The sequence below is a fragment of the Pimephales promelas genome, chromosome 3 (genome assembly GCF_988280905.1).
Source record: "Pimephales promelas chromosome 3, fPimPro1.hap1.1, whole genome shotgun sequence".
Lineage (NCBI taxonomy): Eukaryota > Metazoa > Chordata > Actinopteri > Cypriniformes > Leuciscidae > Pimephales > Pimephales promelas.
In genome coordinates this window covers 5025577-5042500 of record NC_142771.1, presented here as the reverse complement: position 1 = coordinate 5042500, position 16924 = coordinate 5025577, and the positions used below count along the sequence as shown (strand labels likewise).

Here is a 16924-nt window from a genome sequence, read left to right as displayed (position 1 = left end):
ACCGAAGTGAGACAGACAAAGACAGAAGTGAGATGAACAGAGACCGAAGTGAGACAGAAGGAGACAGTGAGATGAACAGAGACCGAAGTGAGACAGACAGAGACAGGAGTGAGACGAACAGAGACCAAAGTGAGACGAACAGAGACCGAAGTGAGACGAACAGAGACCAAAGTGAGACGAACAGAGACCGAAGTGAGACAGACAGAGAGAGACGTGAGACGAACAGAGACCGAAGTGAGACAGAAGGAGACAGAAGTGAGATGGATGGAGACGTGATCAGTGAACATCTCTCCACATCATTGGAGATTGACAAACAAGAACCTCCCAAACCTGCTCCCAGAAAGAGGGTGGAGCCTCAGGAACCTGCTTGCCCCGCCTCCAAATCACAGGACCGTCAACCTGACAAAGGTTAGAATCTTCACTCCGGTGTTACTCTATAAAGTTACTATTGTTAACATCATAAACAACAGTTCGAAGTCTACATTCTGATTGAATGAGACAAAACAACTTACTCATTTCCAAGCTTTTGGAGGGCGCATAAGTCTGAACCAGCGAGTTTAGCTGTAGAGGTGCAGAGACAGTGGTCGCCTTGTAGGCAAACATCAGTGCCTTGAATTTCATGCAAGTGGGTATTGGCAGTCAGTGCAAACTGATGAAGAGAGGTGTGGCGTGCATCTCTTCGGCTCGTTAAAGACCACCCTCGCTGCTGCATTCTGGATCAGTTGCAAAGGCTTGATACTACATGCCAGACGGCCTGCTAAGAGAGCATTAAAATAGTCCAGTCTGGAGAGAACAAGAGTTTGGACATGGAGTTGTGTTGCTCTGATAGGTGGGGTATAATCGTCTTAATGTTGTGTAAAGCAAATCTGCAGGACTGGGGCAATGCAGTAATGTGGTCTGTGAAGCTTAACAGATCATCAATCACAACTCCAAGACTCCTGGCTGTCCTGGAAGGAGTAATGGATGACGAACCCAGCTGAATGGAGAAGTTGTGGTGTAGTGTTGGGTCGGCTGAGACCACAAGCAGCTGTCTTCGCAAGGTTGATGTGAAGGTCCTTCATCCAACAAGAAATGTCTGTCAGGCAGGCTGAGATGCGAACAGGTACCGTCGGATCATCAGGCTGGAATGAAAACTAGAGTTGTGTGTCATCAGCATAGCAGGAAAAGCCATGTTTCTGAATGAGAGATCCTAGGTAGGACATGTAGATTGAGAAGAGAAGTGGTCCCAGCACTGAGCCCTGAGGCACCCCATTAGCAAGAAGTTGTGACTTAGCCACCTCACCCTTCCAAGATGCCTCGAAGGACCTACCTGAGAGAGGTAAGACTTGAACCTCTGGACTGCCTGTAAATCCTCATGAAGATGGGTGTCACAGGAACTGAGACTGCTGCCTTTAACAGAACGAGAACTGAGGATAGCCAGTCTCAGTTCTTCAGTTTCACTTGAGTGTCCGCTTTTGAAACCAGATCGGTTGTTGTCCCGGATGATGTTCTGTGCGAGAAACATGGAGAGTTGGTCAAACACAACTCGGTCAAGTGTCTTTACAATAAAGGGAAGAAGGGATATCGGTCTGTAGTTTTCTAAAAGTGATTTAGAGTGGGTTTCTTAAGCAGTGGGGTTACCCGAACTTGCTTTAATGCTGTGGTGAAGGTACCTGTATGAAAAGAAGTGTTAATAATGTGAGTAAGTGCAGGTGTAACAGGGATAGGATCGAGCGGACGGGTAGTAGGATGATTGGAAAGGATACGTTTGGAAATGTCTGCTTCTGAAAGTGGAGAGAGGGAGGAGAGAGAGTGCATTTGTTAGGATGTTTTAGTCAGTTTGTGATGTGGAGAATTGGCCGCTGATGGTTGTTGTCTTGTTAATGAAGAATGTTGCAAAGTCGTCAGCTGTAAGAGTCGATGAAGGAGGACAAAGAAGAGAAGAGAAGGTTTTGAAAAGAGAGTCAGAACAATTGTTATTTTTGTTGTGGTATAGTATTGTTTTAGTAGTGGACAGATTTGCAGTGAACGAAGAGAGGAGAGACTGATACAAACTAAGGTCAGAAGAGTTTTTTGATTCTTGAGAGTCTAGAGAGATGTTCACAAAACTGGCCCGGATGAAACGATCTTAAAGTGGAGCAAAGAGTGTTAGTGTCCAGTGCTGAAAACTGAGCGGGTGGAGGATGTGTAGATGAAACCGTAGAGGATAGGCGAGAGAGAGAGTGAGCGTAGGTTACGCCGAAAGGTGACATGCGCAGGAGTGTGTGTTGTGTCAAAAAAACTCAATTTTAATAGATTTTCTCATAATAGAGTTATTTATATATTACGGTTTTATATATTTAATCTTAAATAGGTCATTATTACAGTGATGGTTCAGCTTGATGTTTTAAATGCATGTTTCTTTGTGTCTCATGTGTTTGTCTCGTCTCAGTCTCGTCTCAGCGAGTCGTCCGTAAGGATCATCCCTGGAGGAAGATTGTTGAACCGGGTCCCTGGTATCGTCTTCCTCCGACTCAGTCCGCTCACTCCCGCCACTGCCCCGCGACCTTTAACCCCTTCCTGGAGGACGACAAGGAAAAGTCAAAGGATGAAGAGGTACTGAATGAAGATCAGATTCATGTGACCTTCTGGTCCTGGTCTGTTTATCCTCAATTCTACAAAATTCAACATTCACATTCTCAGAATAAACCTTGCAATAAAACTTGCTCAGCTACTTTTACACTGTGCGTTAAATAAGTAAGGATAAAACACAAGGAAGAACTAGTCTGTAAACCTGAGGTAGTTTCTGAAACACAAGTCCCAGATTATATTTAGACTCTAGTTTGGACGAGTCTTGTGTTCTGGGAATGGAGCTACTGGTGTTAGCGGAGACGCTCAGTATCAGGTTTATCTGAGGAACACACTGGTTCTGATTCAGCACAAACACAAGAAGCTTGACTGAACAAATCATTTGCTCTTAGATAGTGAAGAAAGTGTCTCAAGTTTGATTTTTCAATTAAACAACCTCAAACTTCACCCAATTCTTCATCCAGTCATATTGGGATCAGAGCTGAGTCCCAGATTCAGACCAATAACCTGGATCTCCATTTTAATGAACAAGACTGTGCATTCATTTCCTTTTCAGAGTCATGTGATTTCTGTATAACCTGTTTGAAGTGATTAAAACCTTGAATTGGTTAGTTGGTGTGTGTGTGTGTGAGCAGAATCACATGATCGGACGTCTGACACTCAGACTGAAGAGTCACAGGTTGTGGGTTGTTGTTGTTCTCTTCGCAGTCTAATGAGATGTGTGAGTGTTTTCACATCAGACCGTCTATGTTTTTCTCTTTATCAAGCAAAACCCTTTAGGTTTCAAAACTTCCGTTGCACACAAACCACAAGCCTCATCTTCGGTTCCCAGCATGCATCAGGATGCAGCTCCTGCCCACGGTTTCCCACTCATCAAGAGGAAGGTGAGACAGAAACTGTGTTTGTTTTTCTGTTGGAGTAAATAATGCTTCCTTCACTGCAAACTACAAACTCACAGTACAAGACAGAGAACTGAGAAAAAGACTTTAGTTCAGCAGGTCTTTTCTGGTTTCACAGGCTTATATTTTATATGCGATTGAGATTTGTTACAAACCTACGGAGGCGTATTGCATTCACTTGAAGACAAAAATCTACTCTGTTTTTCTGAATTAACAAGTTAATTATCTCAGAATTACGAGATAATTTTTCAAGGAAAAAAGTTTTGGCTCTATTTTTCTGAATTAACGAGTTAATTTTTCATGACAAAAAAGTTTTTGCTCTGTTTTTCTGAATTAACTCGTAAATTCAGAAAAACTGAGCAATAAAAAAAAATCCATGAAAAATTAACTTGTTAATTCAGAAAACAGAGCAAAAACTTTTTTTCTCGTAAATTCAGAAAAACAGAGCAAAAAAAAAATCCATGAAAAATTAACTTGTTAATTCAGAAAAACAGAGCAAAACTTTTTTTCTCATGAAAAATTAACTCGTTAATTCAGGAAAACAGAGCAAAACTTTTTTTCTCATGAAAAATTAACTTATTAATTCAGAAAAACAGAGCAAACATTTTTTTCTCATGAAAAATTAACTCGTTAATTCAGAAAAACAGAGCAAAACTTTTTTTCTCATGAAAAATTAACTCGTTAATTCAGAAAAACAGAGCAAAACTTTTTTTTCTCATGAAAAATTAACTCGTTAATTCAGAAAAACAGAGCAAAACTTTTTTTCTCATGAAAAATTAACTCGTTAATTCAGAAAAACAGAGCAAACATTTTTCTCATGAAAAATTAACTCTTTAATTCAGAAAAACAGAGCAAAAACTTTTTTCTCATGAAAAATTAACTCGTTAATTCAGAAAAACAGAGCAAAAAAAAATTCCATGAAAAATTAACTCGTTAATTCAGAAAAACAGAGCAAAACTTTTTTTCTCATGAAAAATTAACTCGTTAATTCAGAAAAACAGAGCAAAACTTTTTTTCTCATGAAAAATTAACTCGTTAATTCAGAAAAACAGAGCAAAACTTTTTTTCTCATGAAAAATTAACTCATTAATTCAGAAAAACAGAGCAAACTTTTTTTTCTCATGAAAAATTAACTCATTAATTCAGAAAAACAGAGCAAAAACTTTTTTTTCTCATGAAAAATTAACTCGTTAATTCAGAAAAACAGAGCAAAAAAAATTCCATGAAAAATTAACTCGTTAATTCAGAAAAACAGAGCAAAACTTTTTTTCTCATGAAAAATTAACTCGTTAATTCAGAAAAACAGAGCAAAACTTTTTTCTCATGAAAAATTAACTCATTAATTCAGAAAAACAGAGCAAACTTTTTTTTCTCATGAAAAATTAACTCTATAATTCAGAAAAACAGAGCAAACTTTTTTTTCTCATGAAAAATGTACTCGTTAATTCAGAAAAACAGAGCAAACATTTTTTTCTCATGAAAAATTAACTCGTTAATTCAGAAAAACAGAGCAAACATTTTTTTCTCATGAAAAATGTACTCGTTAATTCAGAAAAACAGAGCAAAAACTTTTTTTCTCATGAAAAATTTACTCGTTAATTCAGAAAAACAGAGCAAAACTTTTTTTCTCATGAAAAATTTAATTGTTAATTCAGAAAAAGAGAGCAAAACTTTTTTTCTCATGAAAAAATTACTCGTTAATTCAGAAAAACAGAGCAAAAACTTTTTTTCTCATGAAAAATTAACTCGTTCCTTCAGAAAAACAGAGCAAAAACTTTTTCTCATGAAAAATTAACTCGTTAATTCAGAAAAACAGAGCAAAAACTTTTTTCTCATGAAAAATTAACTCATTAATTCAGAAAAACAGAGCAAACATTTTTTTTCTCATGAAAAATTAACTTGTTAATTCAGAAAAACAGAGCAAAAACTTTTTTTCTCATGAAAAATTGACTCGTTAATTCAGAAAAACAGAGCAAACATTTTTCTCATGAAAAATTAACTCGTTAATTCAGAAAAACAGAGAAAAAACTTTTTTTCTCATGAAAAATTAACTCGTTAATTCAGAAAAACAGAGCAAAAACTTTTTTTCTCATGAAAAATTAACTTGTTAATTCAGAAAAAACAGAGCAAAAACTTTTTTTCTCATGAAAAATTAACTCGTTAATTCAGAAAAACAGCAAAAACTTTTTTCCTCATGAAAAATTAACTCGTTAATTCAGAAAAACAGAGCAAACATTTTTTTTCTCATGAAAAATTAACTCGTTAATTCAGAAAAACAGAGCAAAAACTTTTTTTTCTCATGAAAAATTAACTCGTTAATTCAGAAAAACAGAGCAAAAAAAATTCCATGAAAAATTAACTCGTTAATTCAGAAAAACAGAGCAAAACTTTTTTTCTCATGAAAAATTAACTCGTTAATTCAGAAAAACAGAGCAAAACTTTTTTCTCATGAAAAATTAACTCATTAATTCAGAAAAACAGAGCAAACTTTTTTTTCTCATGAAAAATTAACTCGTTAATTCAGAAAAACAGAGCAAACATTTTTTTCTCATGAAAAATGTACTCGTTAATTCAGAAAAACAGAGCAAAAACTTTTTTTCTCATGAAAAATTTACTCGTTAATTCAGAAAAACAGAGCAAAACTTTTTTTTTCATGAAAAATTTAATTGTTAATTCAGAAAAAGAGAGCAAAACTTTTTTTCTCATGAAAAAATTACTCGTTAATTCAGAAAAACAGAGCAAAAACTTTTTTTCTCATGAAAAATTAACTCGTTCCTTCAGAAAAACAGAGCAAAAACTTTTTCTCATGAAAAATTAACTCGTTAATTCAGAAAAACAGAGAAAAAACTTTTTTCTCATGAAAAATTAACTCATTAATTCAGAAAAACAGAGCAAACATTTTTTTCTCATGAAAAATTAACTTGTTAATTCAGAAAAACAGAGCAAAAACTTTTTTTCTCATGAAAAATTGACTCGTTAATTCAGAAAAACAGAGCAAACATTTTTCTCATGAAAAATTAACTCGTTAATTCAGAAAAACAGAGAAAAAACTTTTTTTCTCATGAAAAATTAACTCGTTAATTCAGAAAAACAGAGCAAAAACTTTTTTTCTCATGAAAAATTAACTTGTTAATTCAGAAAAACAGAGCAAAAACTTTTTTTCTCATGAAAAATTAACTCGTTAATTCAGAAAAACAGCAAAAACTTTTTTCCTCATGAAAAATTAACTCGTTAATTCAGAAAAACAGAGCAAACATTTTTTTTCTCATGAAAAATTAACTCGTTAATTCAGAAAAACAGAGCAAAAACTTTTTTTCTCATGAAAAATTAACTTGTTAATTCAGAAAAACAGAGCAAAAACTTTTTTTCGCATGAAAAATTGACTCGTTAATTCAGAAAAACAGAGCAAACATTTTTCTCATGAAAAATTAACTCGTTAATTCAGAAAAACAGAGAAAAAACTTTTTTTCTCATGAAAAATTAACTCGTTAATTCAGAAAAACAGAGCAAAAACTTTTTTTCTCATGAAAAATTAACTTGTTAATTCAGAAAAACAGAGCAAAAACTTTTTTTCTCATGAAAAATTAACTCGTTAATTCAGAAAAACAGCAAAAACTTTTTTCCTCATGAAAAATTAACTCGTTAATTCAGAAAAACAGAGCAAACATTTTTTTTCTCATGAAAAATTAACTCGTTAATTCAGAAAAACAGAGCAAAAACTTTTTTTCTCATGAAAAATTAACTTGTTAATTCAGAAAAACAGAGCAAAAACTTTTTTTCTCATGAAAAATTAACTCGTTAATTCAGAAAAACAGCAAAAACTTTTTTCCTCATGAAAAATTAACTCGTTAATTCAGAAAAACAGAGCAAACATTTTTTTTCTCATGAAAAATTAACTCGTTAATTCAGAAAAACAGAGCAAACATTTTTTCTCATGAAAAATTAACTCGTTAATTCAGAAAAACAGAGCAAACATTTGTTTTCTCATGAAAAATTAACTCATTAATTCAGAAAAACAGAGCAAAAACTTTTTTTCTCATGAAAAATTAACTCGTTAATTCAGAAAAACAGAGCAAAAACTTTTTTTCTCATGAAAAATTTACTCATTAATTCAGAAAATCAGAGCAAAACTTTTTTTCTCATGAAAAATTAACTCATTAATTCAGAAAAACAGAGCAAAAACTTTTTTTCTCATGAAAAATTAACTCGTTCCTTCAGAAAAACAGCAAAAACATTTTCTCATGAAAAATTAACTCGTTAATTCAGAAAAACAGAGCAAAAACTTTCTCACGAAAAATTAACTCGTTAATTCAGAAAAACAGAATAAACATTTTTTTTCTCGTGAAAAATTAACTCGTTAATTCAGAAAAACAGAATAAACATTTTTTTTCTCGTGAAAAATTAACTCGTTAATTCAGAAAAACAGAGCAAACATTTTTTTCTCATGAAAAATTAACTCCTTAATTTAGAAAAACAGAGCAAACATTTTTTTCTCATGAAAAATTAACTCCTTAATTTAGAAAAACAGAGCAAAAACTTTTTTCTCATGAAAAATTAACTCGTTAATTCAGAAAAACAGAGCAAAACTTTTTTTCTCATTAAAAATTAACTTGTTAATTCAGATAAACAGAGCAAACATTTTTTTCTCATGAAAAATTAACTCGTTAATTCAGAAAACAGAGCAAAAACTTTTTTTCTCATGAAAAATTAACTCATTAATTCAGAAAAACAGAGCAAAACTTTTTTTCTCATGAAAAATTAACTCATAAATTCAGAAAAACAGAGCAAAAACTTTTTTCTCATGAAAAATTAACTCGTTAATTCAGAAAAACAGAGCAAACTTTTTTTTCTCATGAAAAATTAACTCGTTAATTCAGAAAAACAGAGCAAAACTTTTTTTCTCATGAAAAAATTAACTCGTTAATTAAGAAAAACAGAGCAAAAACTTTTTTCTCATGAAAAATTAACTCATTAATTCAGAAAAACAGAGCAAACACTTTTTTCTCATGAAAAATTAATTCAGAAAAACAGAGCAAAACTTTTTTTCTCATTAAAAATTAACTCGTTAATTCAGAAAAACAGAGCAAAACTTTTTTCTCATGAAAAATTAACTCATTAATTCAGAAAAACAGAGCAAACTTTTTTTCTCATGAAAAATTAACTCGTTAATTCAGAAAAACAGAGCAAAAACTTTTTTCATGAAAAATTATCTCGTAATTCTGAGATAATTAACTTAATTCAGAAAAACAGAGTAGATTGTTTTTCTTCAAGTGAATGCAATACAATACGCCTCCGTACAAACCTGTAGTGAACGTGAGTGTTTTAATTCAGTTGAATGCACTATTTTTAGATGTAAAACTATATGTCCAAACCTTAAAAGATTTTGACATTAACACATATTAATAATGTACAAATCCAACACAGGATCATAAACACAACATTCCCATCTGCTCCATTGTCAAGTCACCTTTATTTCTATAGCGCTTTATACAATACAGATTGTTTCAAAGCAGCTTTACAGTGATAACAGGACAATAATTCAGTGATGCAAACTGAGTTTCGACCGTACTGCAGATCTAAAACAATATAGTTCAATGTTGATTCAGTTGTGTTGTAAAAATCATTGATTATTTTAGGATTGAGTCGTCTTTTCTGTCTCACCATCCGATGTTTGCGTCCCTGTTCTCTGACTGAAGGATGATTGATTGTGTGTTCAGGTGAGCACAGACACACTCGTGTCAGAGAAGGAGGTGTGTAAGGAGCAGAAGGAGCTGCAGGAGCGTCTGCTGAAGCTGGAGAAGAGAGGAGTGCAGATGGAGAGAGAGATGAGGAGACGAACAGATGGTGAGAAAACACCTGAACCTCCTCACAGAACTACAGGCTACTGCTAACGCTAACAGACACAATAACAGTCAGACATTCAGTAACAAATACTCTAGAGGAGAGAAATTATTCCTTCTGAAACATTTTCATGGATCAATGTCTCCCAGTAATTGTGTTTGCATCCCCATACTAATTATGTATCTCAAAGTATTTGCTAATGGAGTTTAAAGTCATGAACTCTTGATGTGGAAGCGAGTAATGAACACAAATCAAATAAACATGAGTTAGTGGATCTGAAAGTGATTTACTAATATTTTTATTTCTGATATGATGTGTCACTAGTCTTCAATAATCCTCAGATCAGCAGGACTGAAGCTTGTGTGTTTGGAGTCAGGCGCTTTTGTTTATGAATTATGTGTTTGTTTCAGAGAATCTTCTAGTCGACTGGTTCATTCTGATTCATAAGAAGAACATGTTAGTGCGCAGAGATGCAGAGCTGGTGTATATGTGAGTACACACACACACAGGATGTGTATTCGTGTTATTGTTTTGACATACATCAAGCTGGAAATTTGGCCTCCCAAAAAAACGTTCTTTTCCTACATGCAAATTTCAGAACATGCTAATACAAATGCTAAACACGCTAATAACATCCATATAATTTAAAAGGGTAAATAAACGTACTAAACGTGTTTTTATTATATACATTAATCTTTTAGGGTTAATGTACAGTAGATTGTTGGGGGGGGGGTTAGAGAAAATACTTATTTCAGTATAAAACCGTTAGGTCTCATAATAAGTATGTGTGTGTTCAGGTTGAGACAGCATCGTCTGGAGCAGCAACAGACAGATGTAGAGTTTGAGCTCAGGTGTCTCTTCAACAAACCAGGTGACAAACTGAATCAATCATCTTTCTTAATGTGAATATTTTGGTTTTTATGTTGTTTAAATAGTGGTTGGCATTCATTATTTATTCTCTGATATCAAATCTACAAATTAATAGATGATACTAGCATAGAGTATAGATGTCTCCTAAAGGATAATCGACACTGTGAGATTTTTTTTGTTTTCCAGTGTAAATATCTGAATATTCAACATGACATCATGACTTTTGCGTAAGATAACACGCCACTTTCGAGTAAAGTGGCGTGTTATCTTTACGCAGTTTGAGCTATCCGCGTGTATGTCTACGCCATTAACGTCCAAGTGATTCCATGTGTCTGTACACCCCGTCAAATGTCCAGTCATAAATGCCATTAACCCCAGTGACGGTTAGGTTTAGGGACGGGTTGAGGTAAGTCATATATTTATATAACGTAAAGTCAACAGAGTTCATAAACACGCTGAAAAGCAATTATGCGTCTTGATAGCACGCCAAAAATGGAAATACGAATTGACGTGTCATACACACGCTACTTCATGAGATCAGTCTGGAATATTCTTAATTCAAGAAGACACTGTATTGTAATGTCTGTCTGTTCTCTGTGCATTTTTTGTTTAGTCATTTAGTGTGTGGACTTTCTTCAGTTCCCTTTCCTCGTTGTGTCTTGTCATTGTATTTAAACCCTTCTCCAGTTCCTGTTTCCCCTTCTTAGTGTTACGTTTTTTTAAACTTTAAGCCCTTGTGTTTCCAGTGTTCATTGTGAGGTCTTGTCCTCTATGATTTTATGTTGGTGCGCTCAGTTTAGATGGTCTTGTGTCTTTGTTTCCTTGTTCTTTTATTATTAAACAAATCTACACTTGCATCCAGCTGTCCCAAACCAAATGGTTATAGAAGACCATATCCACATGTATACAGCAGTTCAGCTTTTGTCTTTAAGACAATGTGATTTGACTGATGTCGAATACAGTTTTCAGTTTTGTAAAACTAGCTGTTTCTCTGTACTAGCATGACTTAATGTTGCACAACTTGTACTAGATGAACACCGGCAAGGATTTTGCTGTAGTCATCTCTCACAGACTGCAGTCAACAGGCCCTCCTTATTGACCATCTATCAATTCCCTTGCCAGAAGAGGCACTCAGTACTCCATCATACTGGCTCCTCATTGAGGTTATGAGGAAAAGGAGAGGGGAACAGGATAGAGCCCTGCACGGGCCTCAAATCTAGGCCCTAGCCCGGCCCTGGCCCGAGACGTCCAGGCCCTAGCCCGGCCCGTGTCCGACAGCTCATCAGAATGATCAGCCCGAGTCCGACCCGAGCCCGTTATTTAAAAAAAAAAAAAAAAAAAAAACACCTTACACAGCCTGCCCTGTTGCAACAGTCATTTAAACAGATATGTTTTGTCCTCAATGGCAAAGTAGTTACCGTTTAGATTATTTTCATTTCTTTATAAAGTTAATTAAGACAAATGTTTCTTTTTATTTATTTTTTTATGACGACCAAGCACCCGACAGCGAGTTAAACATATTTGATCCATTTATAGCCTCTCAAATCAACACTTTACTTGGCTACAATAAAATCCATAGATATAAAACAACTTAAACATATTCACACAGACAGTTAACGTTAGTTTAAACGTTTGTGAAACGTTTATTGTCATTTTTGAAAAGCTGAGGCAAACTGCTCTGCTGCTCGCAACAGCGCTCGTAAATGCATTTACAATACAATAGGCTACAAATACAATACAGAGAATGCAATCTAAACAAATCAAATAAATTACATTAAAAACAAACATGCAGGTTATCTTACCTCAAAAATCAAGTCTTCACTACAGAACATGGCCATTCGTATTTCCAAAAGTTTCCAACAGACTCATGAAACTAAAGTCCAATCAAACAAAAAACATCAAGACAACCTCCTAAACAGTCTCTTACAGAGCATCGTGCAGAAAAAGCACCATCCACCGTGGAAAGTTTTAATCCAGTCGTACTTTTTCCAGCTGCGCTGAAGTCACGCTCACTACTCCTGCTGCTGGCGGGACACTAAACAGAGAACGAGCCGGTCGCGCGGATCGCGTTGCCGGGAAACCTGCGTGCGCGTGTGCGTGCCGTGAGCAGACTGTCAGTCATATATGTCAGTATGATAGATTATAAAACGTCTTTCTATGTTTGCTTTTCAATAGTCATCTTCTCATATTTTATTTTAAGTAATATCTAAAATAGGCTATAAAAAGATAAGCCTAAAACAGGCCCGAGGCCCGGCCCGCGTGTGAACTATGACGTTAAAATTGGCCCGAAGCCCGGCCCGAGGAGTGTAAATAAGTCGTGGCCCGTCGGGCTCGGGCTGAAATGCAGGCCTCTAGAACAGGACTCTGAGCTCCTAAATCCAGTGGTTGTAGCCATCCCTAGCCTGGTTTTACCAAGTCCAGTTGTCCAACAGCCCATTCTAATAAGTCTAAAGGTGGTCTTAAGTCCAGTGGCCTAGTTGTTCCAATTCCGGTCCAAGTGCAGTGGTCCCATATCCAATGGTCTCAAGTCCAGTTGTCCGAAGTCCTGTGCTCTGGTTGTCCCACATCCCACATTCCAAGTCCCAACGTTCCAAGTGTAACGTCACGTAATACATAATTACGTTCAAAGGGTTACGGGCGACGTAGCCGGAAGTTTTGAAATAACCGATCGTTTCGCATGATAAGACCCTTATTCATCGGTGTCGTTTAAAGACATTTAAAGCTGCATCTGAAACTGTTATTAACTGTCTTTCGGACCTTGGACCATCTGGTTCCCATGTAAGTCCATTATATGGAGAAGTCCAATAGTCCGAAGTCCAATAGTCTCATGTTTGGTTGTCCCAAGTCCAATGATCCCAAGTCCAGTGGTCTGGTTGTCCCAAGTCTACGGATCCCAAGTCTACGGATCCCAAGTCTACGGATCCCAAGTCTACGGATCCCAAGTCTACGGATCCCAAGTCCACTGGTCCCAAGTCTACGGATCCCAAGTCCACTGGTCCCAAGTCTACGGATCCCAAGTCCACTGGTCCCAAGTCTACGGATCCCAAGTCCACTGGTCCCAAGTCTTCGGATCCCAAGTCTACCGATTCCAAGTCCACTGGTCCCAAGTCTTCGGATCCCAAGTCCACTGGTCCCAAGTCTACGGATCCCAAGTCCACTGGTCCCAAGTCTACGGATCCCAAGTCCACTGGTCCCAAGTCTACGGATCCCAAGTCCACTGGTCCCAAGTCTACGGATCCCAAGTCCACTGGTCCCAAGTTTTCGGATCCCAAGTCTACCGATTCCAAGTTCACTGGTCCCAAGTCTACGGATCCCAAGTCCACTGGTCCCAAGTCTTCGGATCCCAAGTCTACCGATTCCAAGTCCACTGGTCCCAAGTCTTCGGATCCCAAGTCCACTGGTCCCAAGTCTACGGATCCCAAGTCCACTGGTCCCAAGTCTACGGATCCCAAGTCCACTGGTCCCAAGTCTACGGATCCCAAGTCCACTGGTCCCAAGTTTTCGGATCCCAAGTCTACCGATTCCAAGTTCACTGGTCCCAAGTCTTCGGATCCCAAGTCCACTGGTCCCAAGTCTACGGATCCCAAGTCCACTGGTCCCAAGTCTACGGATCCCAAGTCCACTGGTCCCAAGTCTACGGATCCCAAGTCCACTGGTCCCAAGTCTACGGATCCCAAGTCCACTGGTCCCAAGTCCACTGGTTTGGATGTTCCAAGTCTTGGAGTCCCATGTCTGGCAGTCTCACCTTATTTTGATCAATTTGTCATTTAACAAGATTGTAATGAAGTTCAGGGAAGAATGAGGCAGGAACCTGCAAACCATGAATGTGACTTTAATGACAGAATAAACAAACAAACAAAACAAAAGCAGCAGCCCCTCATGGATGACTGCCTTATATAAATAAAATGAAACACAACATAAATATTCCAGGCCTGGTTCTCTCTTGTCTTGCACTGTCATCCCTCCTCCTTTAATCCTTCTGTTGTGTCAAACAGGTGCCGTTCATAAACATCTCTTCACCGGCCCCGCTCTCTGCCCTGCTTCACACCACAAAGACTTCTTAAATAAAATAAATATTCCTTGATTTACGAAAGTTTAGATATTTGTACTGGAATAAAATCACTTTTTTTGCAGGTTATGAAATTAAGTGAATATAAAGTATCTCTAGTTTATAGTTTGTGGTGAATGTGTGTGTGTGTGATTGTCCAGAACAAGACTGGAGCTCTGATGACCGACAGCAGGAACATCAGCTCATGTCACACCTCCTGTCAATCATCCAGCAGAGGAATGACATCATCAGCAGCCTGGATCTAGACAGACAGAGGTCAGAGGTCACCTGACCCCAGCAGTGTGAGGTCACATGATAATCGTGTGTTATTGATGTTTGTGTTGTGTTCTTCATCAGGGAAGAGGAGGAGGACATGATGCTGTCTGCTGTGATCCAGAGGACAGGTGAGAAACGGTCCTCATGTTTTCATTTTAATGTTTTTAGATTTACTTTAAGACTTTCTCTCTCTCTAGACCTCCTGGCACAGAAGGACCAACAACTGGACAAATTCAACAGGACGTTTAAAGGCCTTCAGATGTTCAAAACGTCCAGCTGTAAAACTAAAAACAGCAGCAGAAAGAAAAGCAGCTGAAGGAGAGAAAGAGACTAGAGATCAGGGGTCTCAAACTCAGATCCTGGAGATCACTGTCCTCCAACCTGAATCAAGCACACCTGAAACAGGATTACAAGAAAGTTTCAGGTAGTTAAAGCTTAACTCTGCAGGATGTTGGTCCTCCAGAAGCTGAGTTTCACACGTATGCTGTAGATGCTAATTCAATAATGCAGAGCAAGAAAAAACATGGTCTTAAACACTCTAAAACTGTGTTGACAGACACCAGATGCGTCCGTCAAAGCGGATAATCTGGATCCACTTGTCTTGCCTTGAAAGTACTGCCTTCAATATGTCAGAAACAGACTGACGGTTTACTGTCGGTGACTTTACGAATCCAGTGTAGACAGCGTGAAAACCTACCATGGAAGTGTATCGCTTCCATAGCAGTGTCTTGTCTCATTGGTGAAACAAACAATAACATCCTTGAATATTCGGCGTTCCTTTGTAAAAGCCAGATCCGCTCAAGGACAACATCACAAGCCACTTTGTATAGACTGGTCAGAGGTGGAGATGTAAGCTTTTACAAGTCCCTTAAGATTTATATTGCGAGGGCATGTCATGGACATTTAATACCACCCAAATAGTCAATTTGTTATACAGTTCTGCATATATGTAATGTATATCAAATGTGTTTTTTGTTTGTTTTATAGTTTCTTTTCTTTGGTGTTTAATGTGAGGACTGCAAAGCAAGCTTTTCTTTGCATTGTGTAAATCTCACTCAATACATATATAAGTAAATGTGCTTTGCTTCAAATTTGCGTCAAATAGACGTTTAGAAGATGTCAGTTTAACATGCATCTTCTAAACGTCTATTTGACATCTGACCGGGACGTCCTATAGACGTATTGCAGATGAGCAAACACTCTTAAAAATACGTCTTCCAGATGTAAAAGTCACATCACATAGATTTGTGCTGTTGCTGTGTTAATTGTTAGTGGTATAAACTAGCGATTTCTTTTTACTAAATGCCACCGTTACTAGCGTTATACACTAATCAGTTTTTAGAGATAAAACTCTTTACATTCGATTATCATGAAAACAAAACTCAGAGAACGGGTTGACTAGGTACTGATGTTTTATAAGACCAAAGGTTCATTTTGCGCCGGAGTTCTCCTTTAAATGAACACTGAAGCAGTGTTTAAGTTAATGAGATAATTAAGTGAATAATTCAGAACACCTAATTGCATTTTTTTTATATAATTTTAAATGTTAACATTTTTGATTCAAAGGATTTATAATGAAATGTTATATTATTTTAATATAGTTTCATTGTAAACTGAGCCTATGTTTTTTTTTTTGACTCTCAAAGTGACTGTTGACTTGCATTATGAATCGCCAAAGACCACCGTTTCAGCTAAAGAACTTCTTTAGTGTTCTGAAGATAAAATAAGTCCAAGTGGGATGACCTGGGAGAGAAACTTTACAGCAAATCACTGAAGGGCAGACAAACAAGAACAGAAGAAAGAGAAGAGACGAGCAGAAACATAAGAACTGTAAATGACTTCAGCTTTAGATGAAATCAACTGAAGATAAAATAAGAAAAATCTGTGAAGATCTCAGCAGAGGAGGATTAAACAACTCCATTACCAGCTTCACTTATTACTAACCAGTTTGAGATATGTTGAAGTTGAGTATCCATTAGCCAATATGATTTTTTAATGCAATTTCTCCCGTATGCTCAGAAACGGTATTAATTCAGGTTTTATAAGTCAGATCTGTAATTCATGACATTTGTGTTAGCTGTTATTGCTAATAATTTTGTTGAGTTTTACATTGATGTTTGTATAGCCTAAATGAATTAAATCCCTTGCATCCTTTTGTTTTATCCCTACGGAGGCGTATTGCATTCACTTGAAGAAAAAAAATCTACTCTGTTTTTCTGAATTAACGAGTTAATTTTTTATGAGAAAAAAAAATGCTGTTTTTCTAAATTAATGAGTTAATTTTTCATGAGAAAAAAAATTTTGCTCTGTTTTTCTGAATTAATGAGTTAATTTTTCATGAGAAAAAAAATTTTGCTCTGTTTTTCTGAATTAACGAGTTAATATTTCATGAGAAAAAACTTTTTTGCTCTGTTTTTCTGAATTAATGAGTTAATTTTTCATG

General features: G+C 36.4%; 1 protein-coding gene across 2 annotated transcripts in view; it reads left to right on the top strand.

Moving 5' to 3' along the window:
- The window catches only part of LOC120463221 (MICAL-like protein 1), a 21467-nt gene extending 4792 nt beyond the window's left edge, over positions 1 to 16675 (top strand). The window contains exons 6-15 of one of the 2 annotated variants that reach the window (XR_016155282.1): positions 1 to 408; positions 2411 to 2574; positions 3315 to 3431; positions 9164 to 9290; positions 9698 to 9776; positions 10085 to 10158; positions 14367 to 14481; positions 14563 to 14609; positions 14679 to 14905; positions 15038 to 16675. The exon at positions 1 to 408 is cut by the window's left edge and continues 296 nt beyond it. Coding sequence is in view for 1 of the 2 variants with exons in the window: in XM_089129046.1 (XP_088985172.1) it covers positions 1 to 408; positions 2411 to 2574; positions 3315 to 3431; positions 9164 to 9290; positions 9698 to 9776; positions 10085 to 10158; positions 14367 to 14481; positions 14563 to 14609; positions 14679 to 14797 (1250 nt within the window). In the remaining variant the exon portion in view is untranslated. Of the gene's footprint in view, positions 409 to 2410; positions 2575 to 3314; positions 3432 to 9163; positions 9291 to 9697; positions 9777 to 10084; positions 10159 to 14366; positions 14482 to 14562; positions 14610 to 14678 lie in introns of both variants that reach the window. The other variant, XM_089129046.1, reaches the window with a different exon arrangement.
- Positions 16676 to 16924: the final 249 nt, after the last annotated feature.